The following is a 21,163-nucleotide window of genomic DNA, read 5'->3' as shown; positions in this document are numbered from 1 at the left end:
CACTGTGTCTCTCTCTGTCAAATAAATAAATAAAATCTTTAAAAAAAAAAAAAAGCTAGAACAACAAATGTAATATTTGTTTGTTTGTTTGTTTGTTTGTTTATTTGACAGAGAGAGACAGCAACAGCAGGAACACAAGCAGGGGGAGTGGGAGAGGGAGAAGCAGGCTCCTCGCCGAGCAGGGAGCCCGGTGCGGGACTCGATCCCGGGACTCCGGGATCATGACCTGAGCCGAAGGCAGACGCTTAACTACTGAGCCACCCAGGCGCCCAACAAATGTAATATTTTAAAGTAATGAGGTGATGAATTAAAAATGAAGCCCCTAACCTTCTCCCCAGGCCCACCTCCCTGCAGGGATCACACCAGATCATTGTAAGCTCCAAAGAAGGGGGTGTGTGCAGCCTGGCCAGCCCCTCAGTCCCACCGTACTTACTGTATTTCAGTTCCAAGATGCTTGAGGGAAATGTTCTGAAGGGCCAAGGGCATGGCAGGCACGGGCTGCAAGGCAGCCGCCACACCCACAACCCCGGGGGGTGTTCGCACAGGGCACAGGAAGTCCTCCAGCTCTGCCTCCTCTTGCTCTGGGGAAAGAAGAAAAGGGCAGTCATCCACTTGGGTCACTGCACTTGGACACACTAGACAGAGGTGCTACAGGCTTAGCTCCTAGGTTGGAGTCGGGGGCTGCCCGAGCAAGCCTTCCTTGTAGGTTAAGAGCAGCCAAAGAGGCAGGCTTTTCATCATATGTTCTCCCAGGAAAATGATGCATCTTGCTGAGAAAGTCTTCCTGAAGACTCCGTTAAAATATGCAGAACTGCAGATACTTCTACCTCTGAGAATCCATCCTAAAAAAGTTATCTGATGCAGATAAAACTTTATGAACCAAGAGGTTCATCCTGGCCCTGTCTGGCCTCAACCTGGAAATAACTCCCTCAAACTGGAAGTAAAGATCTGGGGAGAGGTTAAATAAATCACGATGCCCTCAGAAAACAGAATATTATTCAGCCGTTTAAAAGGATGCTAATGAAGAATGTTTAAGAACACAAGGAATAGGCATGATCCTCCATGATCCTGGAGGAAGGGCACTGGAGCAGGGCCTAGAGGGCAGGAAAGGATTTTGACCTGCCGAAGGAGTGAGGGAGGATCTTTCTGGGTGTGTAAGTACAGGCAGCAGCAAGGGGTTCCAGGCCCAGAGCTGAGGATGCTGGGAGGGACCAGAGGAGACAAGGCTCGGAAGGACAAATGGGCAGGGGAGTGCTAAGAGGGGAGCTCATCTGGCTGGACCCACAGGGCCCTCTGGGGGATTCAACAGAAGCCCCAAGGAATCTGGCCTACAGCTGTGGAGTTGGAAGACCTGAAGCCAAATCATGGTTCTGTTGGAAGGGTGCTATGACCAGGCTGGAAATCACATTTTCTCTTCCAGCCTCAGGTTCCACATTTTTATTTATTTATTTATTTTTTAAGATTTTATTTATTTATTTATTTGAGAGAGAGAGAGAGAGAGAGAGAGAGAGAAACAGCATGAGAGGGGATAGGGTCAGAGGGAGAAGCAGGCTCCCCGCCGAGCCGGGAGCCCGATGCGGGACTCGATCCCGGGACTCCGGGATCATGACCTGAGCCGAAGGCAGTCGTTTAACCAACTGAGCCACCCAGGCGCCCTCAGGTTCCACATTTTTAAAATGGGAAGGATACTCCCCACCCTGTCTCTTGCAGAGATCAAGGATATGAACATATTTAGAAAACCATAAAGCCCCATTCTGTGGACTTGCATCTTTCAAAAGTAGTCTTTAACCCAGACTTTGAGTTGTTTCAAAATAATTAAGGTCTTCTGGTTTATTAATACTTTAACCATCTTTATTCTCCCTCATTCAGAGCAAAAACATGTACAATGTGTCTCAGATTTTAATGTCTTGGCAAGTACTTCCCCTAACTGCCAACATCTGTTTTAACTTCCACCTGTGGCCCTAAATCTCCTTTGAGGTCACACCAACTAAGCCTTGGCGGTAAATGTCACCGCTGGTTGGATTCACCAGGGAGGAAACAGTGGCTCAGAAGGCTTCTGGTGGCCAGGGTCACACAGCCGGCAGCCGAGCTGCGCACTCACAGTTCCTTGCTTTGCCACTAAAACTATGTGGCTTGTCAGAGCAGGCTTTGTGACAGGCAGACGGTTCCAAGAAGGGAGGGGCTGCCCCCGGAAGGCACCAGCCCCCAGTGCACGGAGGTCTTCAAGGGACAGCTACGGTGGTGATGCCACAGTGAAGGTCAGCACTTCCTGCAGGAAACAGAACTGACTGCCCAAGGCTCTGGTCTGGGCATACCCTCAGTGAGGAGAAATACCCTCAGTGAGCAGACCACACACGGAATTCTCGGCAGCATTTATTTGTAATTCTCCCTGTGCCTGAGCTGCAGGCACTGCTCTAACACCAGTAGGAAGTCACTGCCCAGTGAAAGGGGCCTGGGCCAGCAGGTCACATCCCGGCCGGGCCCTGTCCGCAGGTGCTTCCTCAGCACGAGGAGAGGGTTGTGAGCCTGCAGACTAGGGTTCAAATTTCAGTGCTGACATTTCCTTGCTCTGTGACTTTGAACAGCTCCCTTGGCCTCTGTGGGCCTCAGTTCCCTCTTCTGTAAGATGGGAACAACACTACCTTATAACATTGATGTGAGGATTAGATAACGTGATGCGTGTAAAGTGTTATGACAGTGTAAGTGGTATGCATATTTTTATGATAATATATACTTACAAGAGTGCTATTTTATGTAAATTGGGTCCTACTTGGGCAACATATAAATTATAAATTGGTTTGCCCTTGATCTTTCTCAGCTCTTGTGGAGACCAATGTTTCGGTAAAGCATAAAATAAAGGTATAAACGTTTAAAAGCTGTAGAGAAGCGAACATGACTTGCAGATTGCTCAACAGCAGTGATAGGGCACTTCTTACAAGATGAAATGTCTGTGACTCAAAGTCAGATGTGAGTCAGTTGGTTTTCACTGCTCTAGAAGCAGGCTTTGCTTCCTCCCAGGAAGGGTGGAGACTGGAGGTGGGGCAACCTGCTCCAGACAGCTAATCCAGGGCCTCCCAGCTTGCTCACAAGTCCAGAAACGTCTTTCTGGGTGGGCTGGGGAAGGTTTTGCAGGGACCTGGTCGGGGAGGGTGAAGGCTTGCCGTGGGAGGAGAAAGGCTTCAGGAGAGGCCCACATCCCAGCTTCCTGCGTCTCCCACCAGTGTCCTCCTTGGACAACGTCCTCCCCGCCATGTCCCCAGCAGGGGCTGGCCCAGAAGAGGCCCACTAGGTGTGCTAAACCAAAGCCACAGAATTCAAGAGCTTGGAAAGAGTTCAGCACAGTAGAAGAACCTGTGGGATCCCAAAGCCATTTTAGTTCCAGACATACAAGAATTCGGTTATCAGGAGAGTGTCTCGTTGCTTCTAATTTGAGGCTGATCTCCAGCAACTGTGCTCACTCAGGCTGCAGTTCTGCACTCAGCCAGGGTGTCTGGCTCTCTGGCAGATGGGGACTAGAGGGTGGAATGGAAGTACAGAGGCACAAACAAATCCTTCCCCAAAGAAAGCCCTTACAAGCATGAAACACCCAGAAGGTTCTTGGAGGAAATGACTGATAATTATTATTAACACTAAACAACAGCCGTTATTATGTACGTGTACACATGTAACAACCACCTTATTAGGACAGCTACTATGCATTGAGCAATTACTATGTGCCTGGCATTAGGCTAAGGGTTTTACGTTCCCTTCCTCATTTAATAATAAAATCCAATGCATTTGCTCACAAATATCCAATGTACCAGGCAGGGCACCCGGTACCAGGGACATAAGTGACAAAGACATGGCCCCCGCCCCTGGGGGCAGAGACTGACAAGGATGCTATAATGAGAACACAACGTGACAGGCCTTGTTAGAACCATGTGAACAAAGTGTTGAGGGCTCATACAGAGTCCAGCTGGCAGAGTGCTGGGGGGCTTCCAAGGGGAGGCTGGCAAGAGCAGGAGGCAACACTGGAGCGTGGCTATAAAGAACAAGCAGGAATTTGCCAGGCAGACACGCTTCTGGTGCTGCTGAAGCTCACGGCATGAGGTGGGCATTGGGGGGAGCAGGCAGAGGTGAGACAAGAGAGGACGAGCCCTGAGCATTGTGCTGAAAAGCTGGGCCTGGGACGTGGTAGGGGGCCTTGCGAGGGGACGGGGCTCCAGCACTCATTTCAGAAAGCCCACTCGGGCCGCAGTGGGGAGGATGGGTCCGAGTTGGCAGGCTGCCACGACACGGGACACGGGCCAGGGCCGAGGAGGCTGCTGGGGCTTTCCCGCTAGGAGCTGGGGCCTGACCCGGGGCACTGGCAGTGAGCAGGGGCCGGAGGGCAGGCACGGCCAGCACGGTGACAGACCGGCTTGGCTCACCACCGAGACTGCCGAAGGGGCAAGGGGGGAGGGCGGCGCCCTGTTCGGCAGCAACCGGGTAAGTGAAGGGCCATTTCAAGGGGGGAAGGAAACTGGGGGAGCAGAGGGTCAAGGGCAGATGAGCTCGGTCCGGCACAGGTAGAACACCCAGGTACAGAGATCTAGAGGTGCCTGGCCACAAGTCGTGCCCTGGCCTCGTCGGCCTCCCTGTTACCACGCCGCAGCGCGGAGCTGTGACAAGTCTCCAAGCTCTTACGGGGGCAGCGGGGGTGCTCTGTCCCGATTCTCAACCTGCCAAGCACACTGCCAGCCACGCCCCAGCGTGGGGTGGGAGGGTATGATCTCCAGGACTCCTCCACGCTGAGGGTGTCCTAGGACTTGGGACCGAGAAACCTCCTTTGCGGCCCACGTGGGGGTGAAGGATTCTGCTTACGGGACCACCACGGATAAAACCACTGCTCTACCCAACTCGCAGCACAAAAGCCTACGTGTCAGAACAGCAACAATAGCTGCATTTCTCACTAACCTTCCTCACAGCAACCCTGTGCGAGTCTCTCCAGAACTTCCCGCAACAGTCATCGAACTAGCAGCTGCCGTTTCCTGAGCTCGGACAACGTGCAGGCCTTGTTTCAACCACTCCAGGTGCATGGATTCACTGAGTTCTCATAATAACCTTAAGAAGTGGGTATGGCTTATGAAGCTCATTTTATACGGAAGGAAACTGAAGCTCAGAAAGACTAAGCGCACAGGATTAGGATTTGAAGCCAGACGTCCTGGCCTCGGAGCCCCTATTCCTGCCCTCGAGGCTACACTGTGTCCTAACTGATCCTGACTCACCCCCCCCCGGCTCTTTGCTTCTTTAGCAGAGGCTCCCCCCGCTCACTCCCAGCAGGAGGGGCAAGGCTTGGTCACCACGAGCCTTGGGGGTGCGGGCAGGAGGCGAACCCACTGGGTACCTAGCTCGAGGCGCAGGGCGGGCCCATTGGCAGCCAGGGCGGCATCGGGGGCGGCGGGAGGCGCAGGCGGGCTGCTGTGGAACTCCCAGCGCTTCATCTGCAGCTGCTGCAGCCAATACAGCATCACTTGCTTGGTGGCAGCCTGAGAAGCACAAGGGTTAATCGGTATGGCCCTGTGCCCTCACGTGGCACTAGGTCTGCGACGCGGGAAGGTCCCAGGAGGCTTGGTAATTCTCTCCCTCCCAGAAAAAAAAAAACAAACAAACTGTCACGGCCGATGGGTGCCCACCTCTGAAACACCACCCGCTTCTTGGCCACAGAAGAGAATCAGGACCGGTCCCAAACCCTGAGGTCCCTTAACCTTTCTGGGGCTCAGTTTCCTCATCTGTGCTAGGACGGCGACAGCCATGAGGTAAGGAAGGTGAAGCGTTCAGCACAGTAGCTGACGCACTGCAGGTGCTCAAAACGGGGTCCCTGGACAAGGGCCTTTGGGGGCGGTAAGAGATAGGGAGAGAACTTTGAAAGTCTGGGCTGGTGGCGGGGGGGCTGGCACCATTACCATCTCCCTTTGCGACATCTCAATGTCTTAACTGACTGTGATATGGTGATTTATAAGAAACGTATATCTGGTCATTCAAATGACCAAAAGCATATTTTTCATATGTATTTGATCTTTGTCCATGGTTTCTGGCTCACAGCTCCTAAATCCCTTAGAATTTCCTGGGATAAGGGCAATAAAGATGACTTTTGTTGTTTTAATACAGTAACTCTTAGAAAGCCCTTAGGTAACCTAATGATGGGGGTGCTGGGTGCCAGGAGAATCAATCATGTGATTAGGCTTGGAACTTTCAGTCCCATCCGCCTCCCTCCCAGGAGGGGAGAGGGGCTGGAGGCTGAATGGGAGAATGGCCAACGACTTAGTCAACATAACTATGTAATGAAGCCTCCCTAAAAACCCAAAGGACTGGGTTTGGAGAGCTTCTGGGCTGGTGAACATGGCAATGTGGGGAGAGTGGCGTACCCGGAGAGGGTGTGAACACTCCTGCCCTTCCCCAGACCTTGCCCTGTGCATCTCTTCATCAGCCTGTTGACTGGTATCCTTTCTCACATCCTTTAATAAACTGGTGAATGTAAGTGTTTCCCTGAGTTCTGGGAGCTGCTCTAGCAGACTAATGGAACTTAAGGAGGAGGTCAGTGGAAACTCCAATCTGTAGCCGGTTGTCAGACACACAAGTAACAGTCTGGAGTTTGCCACTGGCATCTGAAGCCAGGTGTGGGAGAAGTCTTATAGGCCTAAGCCCCTCAACCTGTGGAATCTGAGGCTGTCTCTGGGTAGACATTGTTAGAATTGAGTTGGGGGTGCCTGACTGGCTCAGTTGGTAGAGCACACAACTCTTGATCTCAGAGTTGTGAGTTTGAGCCCTACATTGAGCATGGAGCCTACCTAGAGAAAGAGAGAGAGAACTGCTTGGTGTTGTGGGGGGGCAGTGGTATGGGGACCCTCCATGTCCCACGTTGGAATTGGGTCCAGGAAACCTAAAAGACTGACTTTTTATGGAATGGAGAGAAACCCTCCTCTGTTTTGGGGACGCACCAAAATCATGGATATGACTGGGGACTGGAAAGCCATATGCACACAGTAACGACACAGTGGCACCCTTCAGGTACCCCAAACAAGGCAATGGTTGATGATGGTCATTAGTCTCCCTGGATGATCCAAATACCTACTTTCCCATCTATTCTGTTGCTGGATCCTCCAGGAGGGACCAGCCCTTCTACAGATGGAGAACTAAGGCTCTGAAGTTGCTCAGGCAGGTGGTGGCGGAGCTGGTCCCAGAACGTGGATCTCCCCCTTTGGACCAGAGCTTTGTGGTCATTTACGGCCCAGACTGTGGCTTACCTAGAGAAGGCCTGGGATCAGCTGGGCCAAGGAAGCCAGGCAGCTGGCTGGGAGTGGATGGTAAGCCTCACAGAGCTGCCTACAAGGCCATGTGAGAACAGCGGCAGGCGGCAGGCTATGGGGCAACCAGGGCAGGCTCCCCCTTCTGAGTGGTCCACAGGTAAGGTGTGCACGAGGCCAGGGGGCTCCATGAAAGAGGCCCTAGGCCTGTCAGAGAGGTACCACGTAAGATAAAATAAAATGTTGCCCACCAGTCTTCTCATTCTATACACTCTCCCTGAGAGACCCTCAGCCCCTCCCAGGCCTTCACCATGACCTTGTGCTAACAAGCTCCAGCCCATACCCAAATGCCCCATTTTATTAATTCACTGGACAGGTGTATATTAAGCACCTACTGTACGTGTCATGGTCCCATCCTCTTGGAACTTAAGAGTCTACTGGGTGGGTATCCTACGGCCTCCCTCGGTCGTGACTGGCCCAGCTGGACAGTCAGCCACCCCTGACTCCTCCCTTGCATTCTAAGTTTTTCTCTATCCCACAGCCACATTGAGCCTTCTAAACATTTTAATCTCACAGAGCTTCCTTGCTTAAAGCTCTTTGACAATTTCCCACAGCCCACAGGACAAAGTCCAAGCTCCCAGGCCTAACTCACAAATGCCCTATGCTGCGGCCCCTGCTCTCCCACTCCAACTTTTGGGCCCCTCTGTACCCCAGGCTCCTGTGATTGGCCAGGACACTCTGGGCTGTATCATGTTTCCTGTCTTTGCCCATGGGGCTCTCGTGGCCAGGAATACCCTTCTCCCTCTTGTCTGCTCGTAGAAAACCAAATCCCTTTTTCAGGCCTCAGATGTCATCTCCTCCTCTGTGCTTCCCTCCTGGGTGGACCCTTCCGCTCAGTAGAACCACACTTTGCTGGTACAGACCTAGCGTATCTACAGAACATTTCACTGTGTGTGCCAGTCTCCCTCAGTTCCCTTATCCCCGCAGTAAGCTGTTGGAGAACCTGGGGGCAGGTATGATTTGGCTCCATGCCCCAGTGCTTAGCACAGAGCCAGGCACAAACAGATCAAGGGAACAGTAAGAGACATGTGTTGGAGATCCAGTAGACAGCACTCAGCCTCTGTGGGAGGGGACACATGACCCATAACCTCTAAAATGCCTTCCCTGGCCTGGAATTCCAGGTTTGCCTTATTTTATCTGATTTTCCCAGCCTGGTCACCACCCAAGCCCAGCCATTAAAGGGGAACTGAAACTATGGGCTACATCCAGAGGCTCAACAGATGTCCAGTTGGCTGGGAGTGGGGGTGAAGGGGCAGAAGACGGGGTGGGGTCGGGGAGGCTGTCTCCTGGCACAGTCTTCTCTGATGAGTGTGAATCCCAGAACTCTTAGCCCAGATTTGTCTTTCCACTCTTTTTTTTAAATTTTTTAATTTTTTTTAAATGTTTTTTATTTATTTATTCATGAGAGTCAGAGAGAGAGAGAGAGAGAGAGAGAGGCAGAGGCAGAGGCAGAGGCAGAGGGAGAAGCAGGCTCCCCGCCCAGCAGGGAGTCCGATGCGGGACTCGATCCCAGGACCCTGGGATCATGACCTGAGCTGAAGGCAGACGCTTAACCATCTGAGCCACACAGGCGCCCCTCCACTCTTTTTTTTTTTTTTTAAAGATTCTATTTATTTATTTGAGAGAGAGAGAGAATGAGAGAGAGCACACGAGAGGGGGGAGGGTCAGAGGGAGAAGCAGACCCCCCGCCGAGCAGGGAGCCCGATGCGGGACTCGATCCAGGGACTCCAGGATCATGACCTGAGCCGAAGGCAGTCGCCCAACCAACTGAGCCACCCAGGCGCCCTGTCTTTCCACTCTTGACATGAACATTATGACCTTGGTTCTATCACCATGTGGGTTCATTAAATAGGAATTTATTGAGCACCCACTAGGTGCTAGGCTGTATCTAGATGCTGGGATTAATTCAACAATTTGTAGGTGCCAGATGCTTACACACCTTGTTTTAAACCTCACAAACTACCTAGATTCTAAGAGGTTAAGTAATTTGCCCAGGGTGACACAGCTAGTAAGCAGCTGATGTAGAATTTGAATCCAAGCCTGTCTGAGTTCAAAGCACATGGCCTTTCCACTGTTTCAGGCCTTCTCAGTTAAAGGTGATAATAAAACAAAACCTACTGATGGTAAAACACGTTAAGACACGCCTCTATGAACATTCTAGGCTGATCTGAAAAACCAAAGTATTTTATCTCCCAATCCCCGCCAATGTTTGCTAAGCATTCACTCCTCTTGGCCAAAATGTCAAGAAAAGTGATTCAGAATCCGGGCCACGAGAGGATTGCACAATTCATATTTTGACTATATTTCAGCCCCAAGTAAGAAAGTTAAGGTAATTGCATTGTTAAGGCACACCAAAAAGTAAGTTTTGATACAGTACTGAGAGGTAGAAAGACTCAGGGATTTCAAGTGTGGGCTACACCACTCTGGAGATGCATGACCTCTGGCTGGTCACTTCACCTCTCCAAGACTCTGTTTCTTGATTCTAATATGGGTACATCATCCCAGCTTTTGTCGTGGGAGCCCAATGAGGAAATGGGTGTGACTGCGTTTTGGAATGCACTAAACCCTGGCCACCCAGGGTTCACTGGGGGAGATCAGAGCCTGTGATCCTTGTTCCAGTAAATTTACTGTGACCACCCACACGTGCCCAGCCGTGCCCTGGGAACTCACCCTGGCTGAAAAATTAAAAAACTGCTCCATTTACCTTCAGAGTAATAATCCGGCTGGGAGTCTTGATTTCAAAAGTCCCCTCCTCGGCGTCCGCCTTGCAGTCAAAGACCGCACTGGAGAGGTCGATGCTGTCCAAGGGACTGGCATCCTGCGCGGTCCGCGAATAATACAGGTGACATTTCTTCTCGTCGTAGAAGAACCAGCGGGATTTCCAGCCCCGAATGGGCCCTTTGCCGCCAAATTTACTTAGATAGCCACAGAGTTTCTTGGGGGCCGCCTCCAAGGGACGGGCGCAGCCCTCCGACTCCTCTGCAGGCAACAGCTCGGGGCCTCCGGCCGAGCCGGCAGGCTCTTCGGACCTGGGGACGGAGGAGCTAGACTCTGCGGGGTTCTCGTGGGCGCCCTCCATCGCCGCTAGAGACCGCCGACGTTCTGGAAGCCAGCAGCCAGCTCCGGCCCAATCTCGGAGACTCAGGGGGTGCTTCCCAAGAGGAAGAAATGTGGGCGGGGGCGGGGCCAGTAGCGACCCGCCCTCCGGAGACGGCTAGAACGCGGACCGCGGCGGTTAAGTGCGCCTTTGACTGAAAGCCCAGGTGGGGCGGCTGGCCACGCCCCTCCCGGTCTCACTGCAGCCAGGCCACGCCTTCGGCACGCCCTCTGCCAGCACCGCCCATCCCGCCTGCTTCCGGCTTTTACTCCACGCCTGTCAGCCATCGTTAGTGAGGGTCGCTGCGGCGCGTGAGGGGGCCCTCAGGTTGAAGGCGTGGTGTCATTGAGCTAGGTTAACTGGCGGCAGAGAAGCGGGAAGAGACACTTGTCCCTAACTAAGCTGCCTTGGTAACTCGCGTAATAACGTAGAAGGACGGTCTTTCTTGCGTCCGCCTTTACCCGCAGGTGCGGTGAGGGTTACCATCGGACGGCGCATTCCGCGGCCATTGGCTGAGAGGGACGCCGGCTCGATGACGCCACTTCCGGCGCAGCTCTGGGCGCTCACGAGTCTGGGGCCCCTCCCGCAGGCTTCTGTCCGGCGTTTGTTTAGCACCTTGGTGACTCTTCGCTGCCCGCCGCGGACTCCGTGCATCTGCCCAGGCCCGGCTGCTGCTAAGTGATGATGCTGAAAAACTAAGTAATATATTTGCAAACCAGGTCTAGTGTTTTACAAAGAATTATATAGTACATCTAGAAGGAGTTATTTTAGAGATGCAGGGGTATTTTAATAACTAGAAAAAAATTACATCTGAAGCGCAAAAACAAGCATTTTAATATTTTCTAAAAAGGTACGTGATCAAATTCAACATCTATTTCTGAAGTTTAAAAATGTCTATTATGGAAATATAGTTGGCACACAATGTTTCACAGTTTTTTAATAAAACAAATAGCACATCCTGTTCTAGATTTTTCTAGCTAAATATTAGATATTTGAAAGAATAATTATAATAATTTCAAATATACGACCTACGACTGAAAAACTCAAGAGTTTTCCCACTAATATTCCAGGATCTAATCCAGGATTCAACATTTGGTCATCATGTTCCCTTAGTCTCCTCCGAACTATGACATATTTCAGCTTTTCCTTGTTGTTGTTTTTTTTATGACCCTGACATTTTTGAAGGGTACTGGGTCAGCTATTTTGTAGAATACTGTGAATTTGGGGTTGTCTGGCGTTTTCTCATGATAGACTGGGGTGATAGGTTTTGGGGGAGACTACCACCACAGAGGGGAAGTGCCCCTCTCATAATATCCAGCTATGTGATATACATATGGTGATGGTACCTCCATCACTTAGTCGAGGTGGTTTCTGCCAGGTTTCATGGCTATAAAGTTACCTCAACAGAATAGAGTCACTGAGTCTCCACCACAAGAAGCTCCACCTTCTGGCGGGTGTGGGGGCACAGTTGATAGGATTTTTTACAGTCTTTTAGAAGTTCATTTCCAAGAGTGAACAGGTTAGGGTAGCCAAATCTTTGAAGAAAAAAGCAATTAAAAAGGATTTGGCCTACTAGATATTCAGATTTTTAATTCAACCAAAAAGTATTTCGTGGGCGCCTTCTGCCAGGCACCATTTAAAATGCAGGGCCACAGTGATGAACAGGACAACCCTCAGACCCCACTGGGCTGTCATTCTAGTCCAAGGAGACAAGCCATTGACAGGTAAACAAGTAAATGATCATGGTGACCTCAGATTCTCATACTTTCTAGGAAGGAAATGAACAATGATAAGAACAAAAGAATTTAGTGTTTTCTAGTACAGGGACAGGCACATAATGGAGTAAATTCAGAAAAACATATAAATAAGTGTAGGAATGTAGTACAGGGCAGGGTTTCTCAACCCTTTTTACCATTATTATCCCTAAAGGAAACTTTTCAGACTTTTCCCCTAATCACCACCTCCCATAAAATTTTACCACAGATATAATATGTATCTCTTTATGTACTGCATGTTTGTCTGTGCTTTATACATAAAAAAGAGTGGGATTTTCTTTTGTACCCCAAGAGCCAATTTTCAAACCCTTGGGGGTGATGTCCCTATTGAGAATTCATGGTATTGGAGTGTAAGAGGAAGTTAGAATTTCAAATCAGTGGGGGACATGATGAAATATTTAATAAGTTAGTTTAGATATTCACCTAATACGTTATATCAAAATAGTATTGATGTAGATTAGAAAAGTATGCATAAAAATGAAACCATAATATACAATCAAATGGAGTGTTACTCAGCCTTAAATAGGAACAAAATTCTGACAGATGCTATAACATGGATGAACTTTGAAAATTTCTGCTAAGCAAAATAGACAAGACCCAAAAGGACAAATATTGTATAGTTCCACTTACATGAATTACCTAGAATAGGCAAATTTCTTTATGAGAAAGTGTGATAGAAATTACTAGGGGTTGGAGGAGGGAGAGATGAGGAATTACTATTTAATGGGTACAGAGTTTGTTTGAGATGATGAAAAACTTCTAGAAATGTATAGTGGTGATGGTTGTAGAATACTATGAATGTGCTTGATGGCACTGAATTGCCACTTAAAAATGGTTAAAATGATAAAAAAAATTAAATGAAACCATAAAATACTCAAAGAAAGTAAAGGCTAATATTTATATAATCTTGGATCAAGGGAAGAAAGACCTTTATGAACACATCAAAAAACAGCACCCAGGGACGCCTGGGTGGTTCAGTTGGTTAAATGTCTGCCTTTGGCTCAGTTCATGATTCCAGGGTTCTGGGATCGAGTCCTGCACTGGGCTTCTTGCTCAGTGGGGAGACTGCTTCTCTTTCTGCCTGCCACTTCCCTTGCTCATGCATGCGCACGCTCTCTCTCTCTCTCTCTCTCTCTGACAAATAAATAAAATCTTAAAAACAAACAGCACATAGAATTTAAATATGTATTTATATATGTATTACATATGTATGTGTATAAAATATTGGAAAGATGATGCATAATGTTGGTAGCATTTTCTCTAGGAGGTAAGATGAAGAATAATTTTCATTTTCTTCTATTTGCTTTTCTATATTTTCCACAGTTTAAAAAATATAATTTAAATCTTTAGAAAAATGTACTCATAAGTACACATCTGTTCCTGTTTTTAAGTTGCTCCAAAGTTGAATATAATTCCTTAATTCAAGAATGGGGATCATACAGACCTCTGGGTATAAAATAAAGAAGTCACGGGGATGAAAAGTCCAGCAAGGGGAATATCATCAATAGTGTTGTGATAACTTTGTATGGTGACAGATGGTGACTATACTTATTGTGGAGAGCATTAAAGAAAAAAGTAAAAGAATGGAGATCATAAACCTTTTCTCCAATCTCTACTCCTATAGGAAACAATCAAGAGAGTCACATACAAAAAGCAGATTAAGCTAAGGAGCTTTCTTAGAGAAAGAAATACATAACATCCAACTCTTGGGAGTTGTAGATTAAGGACACAGTCTAGAACACTCTCACTGTGGTAGTAAAGAGTTGGAAGGGGTAATGCAGGTCTCTCAACTTTTCCACCTTGTTACAGATTGAATTGTGTCTCCTCTAAATTCATATGTTGAAGCCCTAACGGCCCCCTCCCCCAGTACCACAGAATGTGACTATTTTTGAAGACAGGGCCCTTAAAGACGTAATTAATGTAAATGATATAATTAATGTAAAATGAGGTTCCAATCTGACTTATAAGAAGAGAAGATCTGTCTACAAACAAAGGAGGCAGGCCTCAGCTGAAATCAGCTCTGTCGACTCCTTGATCTTGGATTTCTAGCCTCCAGAATTGTGAGAAAATAAATTTCTCTTGTTTAAACCACCCAATCTGTACTTTGCTTGGCAGCCCCAGCAACAAACACACATCCCTAACAACAAAATGAGCTTCCTTGGAAACCCATCCAAGACACAGCCCAAAGTGGCTTAGAGCACCCATGAAAACTCCCTGAAGCCTTCTTTTATAAACATAAACAAATACAAATTCATATCAGACACTTTTGTCTAAAATATTTACACTAATTTCCAAAAAGCAAAATAGTCACACTGTACTCCCAAGCACCTCCACTCTGAAGGATGTGGGGAGGGGCAGGACATACAGTTCCCAGTTGGGGTGGTAGGTGTCAGGAAACCTGGCCACTGGAATTTCCACTGGCCGATTACAACCTTCCTGGGCTTTGGTTTCTTCATCTGTAATACAGGGATCATAATCCATCTCCAGGACATCCCACTGAATGTTTGTGAAGACCAAGAGGTAATGATGGAAAATTTTCACGTCAGTATTCCTAATCTGTAGTAATACCAACAGGCTTGGTTTTGCTCCAGAGGAAAAGAAAAAGAAAAAAAAAAAGATTTAAGTTTTCAGTTTAGGGAAATTTCCTTTGATCTAGATACATTAATTGCTGTGTATTCTAATAAATGCACTTCGGTTTATTACATCAAAATATAGTTAACATCCCTCTCCTCCCCTCCCATCCTTCTGTGAGAATATTAACTGCCAAGCAAGACATTGTCAGAAAGCGACGCCTTGTGGCCTTTGTTCTGTACTGCCCCTGGGTATATTGGGTGTTCTCAGTTTTGTCAAAGGGCTTAAAAGAGGCACCAAACAATACCCTTTTCCCCTACAATATATCCAAAACAGGCAGGTTAATAATTTGACATCCTTTTTAAAAAAGATTTACTTATGTATTTGAGAGAGAGAGAGAGAACAAGCAGGGGGAAGGGCAGAGGGAGAGGGAGAGAGAGAATCCCCAAGCTGACTTCCTGCTGAGTATGGAGCCTGACCCGGGGCTCAATCCCAGGACCAAGATCATGACCTGAGCTGAAAGCAAGAGTCAGCCGCTCAACCGACTGAGCCACCTAGGCACTCCAATAATTTGACATCCTGAGGTCAATATATTTTACATATCCCTTCAATCCATTTATTTAGTGAGGGCAAGAGAAATGGATTTTCTATCAACAAAATCATGTATTTCTTTGTGCTCAGTGTAAGGGTTTATTACATGCACTAATGAACATTATGCTTCAAATTATTTGGAGTTGTCTTCCTTGTCAAATTTTTTCCTCCTCTTACTACGGGATAATTTCAGTTCTCTTATTAAGGAAGGAGTACAGTCTTATTGAAAATATGTTTTTAAAATTTTAGGCTTTCTGGTCAGCAAAACATCATCATATCCTTTCTAAGAGATCTATTTTTGAGTAATATAATTTTCAATTGATAATAAGCCCAAAGAATTCATATTTATTTGGCACATATGATTTTCAGATACGTAATTTTTTAAGGGAGTTAGGTTCATTTAAACCTGTAAGTCATTTGCAGATAGGATTCTCAGGCAGATTTCTTGTAAAATACTGAGTTAGAGAAAAAATGTTTAGTTTTGCATGCATACCTCCTCATATAATGAAATCTCAGAGGTCAAAATAGGCCCCCCACTTACCTGGCAGGATCACTGTAACGAATGTTCACCCCATCAGTCAAAGTTTGCATGCCTGGACATAATGGAGATTTAGCTCCACATGTCAAGCACACATTTGACAGCATTTAGCTATAGAATCTTGGAGGAATGAGGGGCACCTGGGAGGCTCGGTCGGCTGGGCATCTGCCTTTGGCTCAGGTCATGATCTTGGGGTTCTGGGTATGAGCTCCATGACAAGCCTTGAGGGCTCCCTGCTCAGCAGGGAGTTTGCTTCTCCTGCTCCCTCTGCCCCTGTCTCCCTGCTTCTGTGTGGGCTCCCTCTCTTTCTCTCTCTCAAATAAATAAATCTTAAAAAAAAAAAATCTCGAAGGAATGATTGGACACTGCAGACATTGAAAACTCTATATTATATTTCATTTCAAATTCAAGGAATTTGAATGTGAATCATATTCTGCCAAAGAAACTTTGGTCCCAGGGAAACTTGCTTTTTAATTATTTTATATTTTAAAGACTCAAATAATATGAGAGAATATTTTTAGTTTAATTTTCACAAATTTATAAGCCAGAGGAAAAGAAAATGAGGGGTCTGTGTTTTATGTTCTTGGTATGCTTGGCAAGAAGTGTAGCAACATCATTTAATAGGTGGGTAGAAGAAATCCCACTGGGACATTAAGTATCAAATCTTGGTGGTATCTTCATCACTCTTTTAGTGTCTCTGGAGTTAGAAGGCCTGAATTTGAATTCTGGCTCCATCATCACCAGATGTGTGACCTCAGACAAGTTACTTAACCTCTCTGTGCCCGAGTTTCTTCATCTATATAACTGAGGATAATCATAATACCTCTCCTGTAGTGTTATTATACAATTATGTGAGATATACCACATAAAGTGCTTACACAGTGTCTGGCTATAGAAAACATTTAAGAAGTGCGAGCTACTAATATCAGAAGGAATTCTAGGAATCATAGGTCCTTTGAGCTAGCAGGGACCTCCCAACCTGCATTTGATCCAGGTCATTGCCCATACTCTGTTATTTTTATTTCAGGCTCGCAGACAAAAAGGTTTTTCTGTTTCTTGTTGGTTTCATTTAAGTCACGGGGCCCTGAGTCTCCTAAATGGAAGTTGACTAGATAGTAATGTTCCTTCTCTCTAATGAGAAATAATGTCCCTTTTTTTAGTATATGTGCTGCCAAAGCGAGCACGAGAAATAATGTCCCTTTAACAATGGAAAATGACTGTAGTCCTGAAGAGGTGTTGTGGCTTCATGACCCACCAGCCTGAAGCAAATACCAGGGGTTGCCTATTTTCTTTCCATTGGGTTATTGGGAGCCTACTAGCTCCAGGACTGGGTGAAGATGGACTTTGGGTGATTTCTTGTGCTGTTCACATGCACTGCAAATCTCCAGGGAGCATGGGGAGAGAGGAATTGAGATGAACATAGCTCTATGCCATTGTTTCAAATGAAGGTTGAGAGCCGTAGAATATAGCAAAAGTCATCCACTCAAATGCCTATAGAGAGAAGATAGGTAGTGATACACATGAGTGAAGTGGGCTGGGTATAAGGGGAAAAAAACCCGCAGTGCAAGCAGAATGGTAAATATCAATTGACACTTGGCCTTGATGTTGGGTAATAATAGGGCGTGGTGTGGCTATGGGGAACTAAAGAACCTAAGACCCATATAAAGGAGTACCTCTAATCAGCTCTATTGTACTTTTTGAAAGAAACTAGAAATGCAGATTTTATGTAAATAATAATGATGATGATGATAAAAACCCCTTCATAGGCGAACATTGTGCTAACCGAAGCAAACACATCTGATTCCCCCATATGACATGCATGTTGTCAGTCTGCAACCACTGAAATACGGGTCTTTGGGCTTATCCATTCCAACCTTTCACCCAGTGGAGGAAGTCCCTCTCCAGCCTCCCCATTTGAACCCTTCTAGAGTTGGGGTGGCCACTCTATTCCATTATGCAAACTATTATGTTTGCAGAGACAAGACATAATAGTCTCCCTGGAATTTACTGCAGTCTGTCCTCCTTTGTCACTTTGGAGCAATGAGGAGTAAGACAGCACCTTACATGTGATGGCTTCCCACAGAAGGTAATCGTTGTCATGCCATGCTTTCCCACTGCCCCCAAATCTTCCTTGAACTGCATCCCCATGACATGATTTCTAGGCTTGTCCCTGTCCAGTTCCGCCTCCTCCAGAACTGCCCCTGAGAAACCGCATGACTGGAACTGAAGGTATGATGGCAGGGAAATACATGCAGACCCCTTGTAACTTTCATCTCCAAGATGCCAAGCAAATGGGGACATCTGTCCTGCTAAGTCATATCTTCCCCCTTCGACATCTATTTTGAAGAGAGCGGACGATGGGGAAAAGAAAGATCTCTCTTCTGCAAAGCCAGGTGGAAAAGTGGAAGGATTTTACAGGGGAAGGAGTTTCCTTGGAGATGACACAGGCTGTGTTTGTGTTTAACCTGGGGCCTCGGGATGCTCTGAGAACAGCAAGGAGATACAGAAGCCTACTCTGGAGGCTCAGGCTTCTCCTTCCTCTTCAGCCTGACCACAGGTGGACCACTCCCTTAGCCTGACTGAACCCCCGACCACCTTCCTCAGTATCCAGTCACCCCATGGGAACCCCACATCTCCTGTCAAGCCACACTGGGAATGCCACTGGCCACCCATGGACCCCTCCTCTCCTCGGCTGGGCCATCTCTTTCTGGCCCCTTCCTCCACACCTCAGGAGCATCAGCCCTGGGCGTCAGGCAGTCCGGTGGTTCTGAAGTTTTCAGCTAACGGTCGTTGTCAGTCCCTTATGTGGTGCTGGGGAGAGGGTATGGAGGAATACTTCGGGTGCCCCTAATCTTATGGGGGAGGAGAACTTGTCTAATGTTCACCCTGTTCCCAGGGGATGAGAAAGAGATGGCTACTGGTCTCTGGACTCCACATCCTCTTGCTTCCTCTAGTTTTGACCCACAAAGCTCACCTTGCCCCCAGCTTCAGGCTGTATGTACAGGGTTGAGGGGAATTAAGGTGGATGTCGCCGGTCTATTCTGCAGAAATCACACGAAATCACGACTTCCTGCGGGTCCTGCATTGAGAATACAGCCTCACCTCTGGTGGTCTTTAGAACTCAGGGCGGAGGCTCTGAAACCAAATCCAGAGAAACTGGTAACATTCCAGTGGCTTTCTTACTACGGACTTCAAATTTACTCCCAAGTGGCCTTCTCCACAGGTGGTGGGTCGAGGCTGGCCTGTAGGTGTTCTCCTCCCCGGTTCTTTCCCAGGCGGTGGAAACGGAGTTTTTTGGGGGGACGGGGGGGTGGTGAAACACTTTCTCTAGTTTAAGAAATGGTCTAGATAGAATTGTCACATGGCTTCCCCCCCATGGGATGGGCCACTGCAGCAAGAAATTAGAAGGGGGGAGGAGTTAAATGTGTGGGCTTCTGACACCACCGTGATCCCAGAATCTTCCCTCCCTGCCTTCCCCTTCTCCATTCTCTCCTTTTCTTCTCAGCCCACTGCCTCCCCAATGTATCTATAAATCGATATCTGTGTCACAGAAACCAGGTTTGACTGTTTTTTTTTTCTTGAGACAATAGATTGAATGAGATTTGACATTTACTTCTGTGTCCTGCAGGACAACTTTTCCCAAAGCACGTTCAGGCTTAGCGTGTTGTGTGCTATTTGTCTTTATGCTGCAGAATCTTCATAGATTCTACATTGATTTTTTTTTTTAAAGATTTTATTTATTTATTTGACAGAGACAGAGACAGCGAGAGCAGGAACACAAGCAGGGGGAGTGGGAGAGGGAGAAGCAGGCCTCCCGCCGAGCAGGGAGCCCGATGTGGGACTTGATCCCAGGACCCTGGGATCATGACCTGAGCCGAAGGCAGTCGCTTAACCAACTGAGCCACCCAGGCGCCCTACATTGATTTTTTTTTTCCTGCCCAGGAAAAGGCATGTTTTATGGAGGTATATACTTACCATATGTGACTATATATAATTATGTGTGTGATTATCTGAATATGCATATATGTATATGTGTATAATCACGCATAAGTGTACAGCACAAAGAATTTCTGTGAACTGAACACAGCCCTGTAACCAGTGCTCCGATTAAGAACTTGAACATTACCAGCACCCAGAAGCCCTCCTCATACCATCTTTCCCACTATCCATCCCCACCAAGGGTAACTACCACTATTCTCATGTCCAATAGATTATTTTTGCTTGTTTTTGAAATTGATATTATTGGAATCTTACAGTATGTCCTCTTTATGTCTGGCTTCTTTCAGTCTGCATGTTTTTTTAGATCCATTCATATTATCACACATAGTTATAATTTTTTCCCCATTCTCACTGCTAAATAATATTCCACTTTGTGCATATATCACTTTTTTTTCCTGTTCTGTTGATAGTATTTGGTTATTTTCCATTTATTTTATCAGCCTGATCATTTTAAAGCAGTGAATATCATATCCAAGGCTGGCATTTCTCCCCAGAAGGGTGAGCATCTTCCATCTTGCTTCCTCTGCCCTGGGCTGGCAGTCTTGCTAGATCTTGGAGGCCTGAGGGCGCTGATTCAGTGGTCAGGGCTGGGGGCTGGGGGGTGGATCTGGGCAATGGGCAACTTGGGCAGAGTTCTGTCTCTTGGCTTGCCTGCATTTCAGTACAGTGAAGGATCGCCATGCTCACATTGTCCAGCCAGAGGCGCTCAGGCTGGGTTTAGAGTCTCAGGCGATGCCATGGATGAATCCCAGAGGTGTGCAAATCTATAAAATTTAACAAGATTGTACTTTTATTTCAAGATAATCTAAAACAAATTAAATAGGCATATTCCGGGTCATCGGAATCCAGTTACTTCTGATGAGGCAGTTTAAGGAAGTGGTGAAGAGGATGTGTTCTGGGGCTATCCCTGTTCAAATTCCTCCCCCCGCCCCCCCCACCCCCAATCTCAGCTGTGTGACTCAGGACAGCACTCGTCATCCTCTGTGCCTGAGTGCCTTTAGCTGCAAAAGGACAGCAATCATCGTTCCTACTCTGGGGTCCCCGTGAGATCTGAATGAGATTATGCCCGCAAAGCACTTCGCCTAGTGCTCAGCGAACATTAGCGTGCAATCACCATTTGATTTGTGTGTATTATCTGGGCAGCCCCATCTCTGTCAATGGCTCATGAGAAAAACACAAAGGTGGATTTAACAGAGAGAAGTGATGTGTGAGAGCCAAGTGAAGGCCAAATGATATCATGGAGTGCCGAATAAATGACGTTTTCACA

General features: G+C 47.3%; 1 protein-coding gene across 2 annotated transcripts in view; it reads right to left on the bottom strand.

Annotated features, from left to right (window-relative positions):
- TBC1D2 (TBC1 domain family member 2) overlaps nucleotides 1–11,229 on the bottom strand; it is a 52,070-nt gene extending 40,841 nt beyond the window's left edge. The window contains exons 1-3 of one of the 2 annotated variants that reach the window (XM_035016225.1): nucleotides 10,030–11,229; nucleotides 5,366–5,507; nucleotides 434–581 (exon numbers count right to left, since the gene is read on the bottom strand). In XM_035016225.1, coding sequence (XP_034872116.1) covers nucleotides 434–581; nucleotides 5,366–5,507; nucleotides 10,030–10,404 — 665 coding nt within the window. In that variant the 5' untranslated portion in view covers nucleotides 10,405–11,229. The remainder of the gene's footprint in view (nucleotides 1–433; nucleotides 582–5,365; nucleotides 5,508–10,029) is intronic. The other variant, XM_035016227.1, reaches the window with a different exon arrangement.
- Between the last annotated feature and the right edge of the window lie 9,934 nt (nucleotides 11,230–21,163).

Source organism: Mirounga leonina, unplaced genomic scaffold (genome assembly GCF_011800145.1).
Source record: "Mirounga leonina isolate KUSES-001 unplaced genomic scaffold, KU_Mleo_1.0 Mir_170, whole genome shotgun sequence".
In the NCBI taxonomy this organism is placed as follows: domain Eukaryota; kingdom Metazoa; phylum Chordata; class Mammalia; order Carnivora; family Phocidae; genus Mirounga; species Mirounga leonina.
The sequence above is the reverse complement of the archived record's forward strand: the minus strand, read 5'-3'. Positions and strand labels throughout refer to the sequence as shown.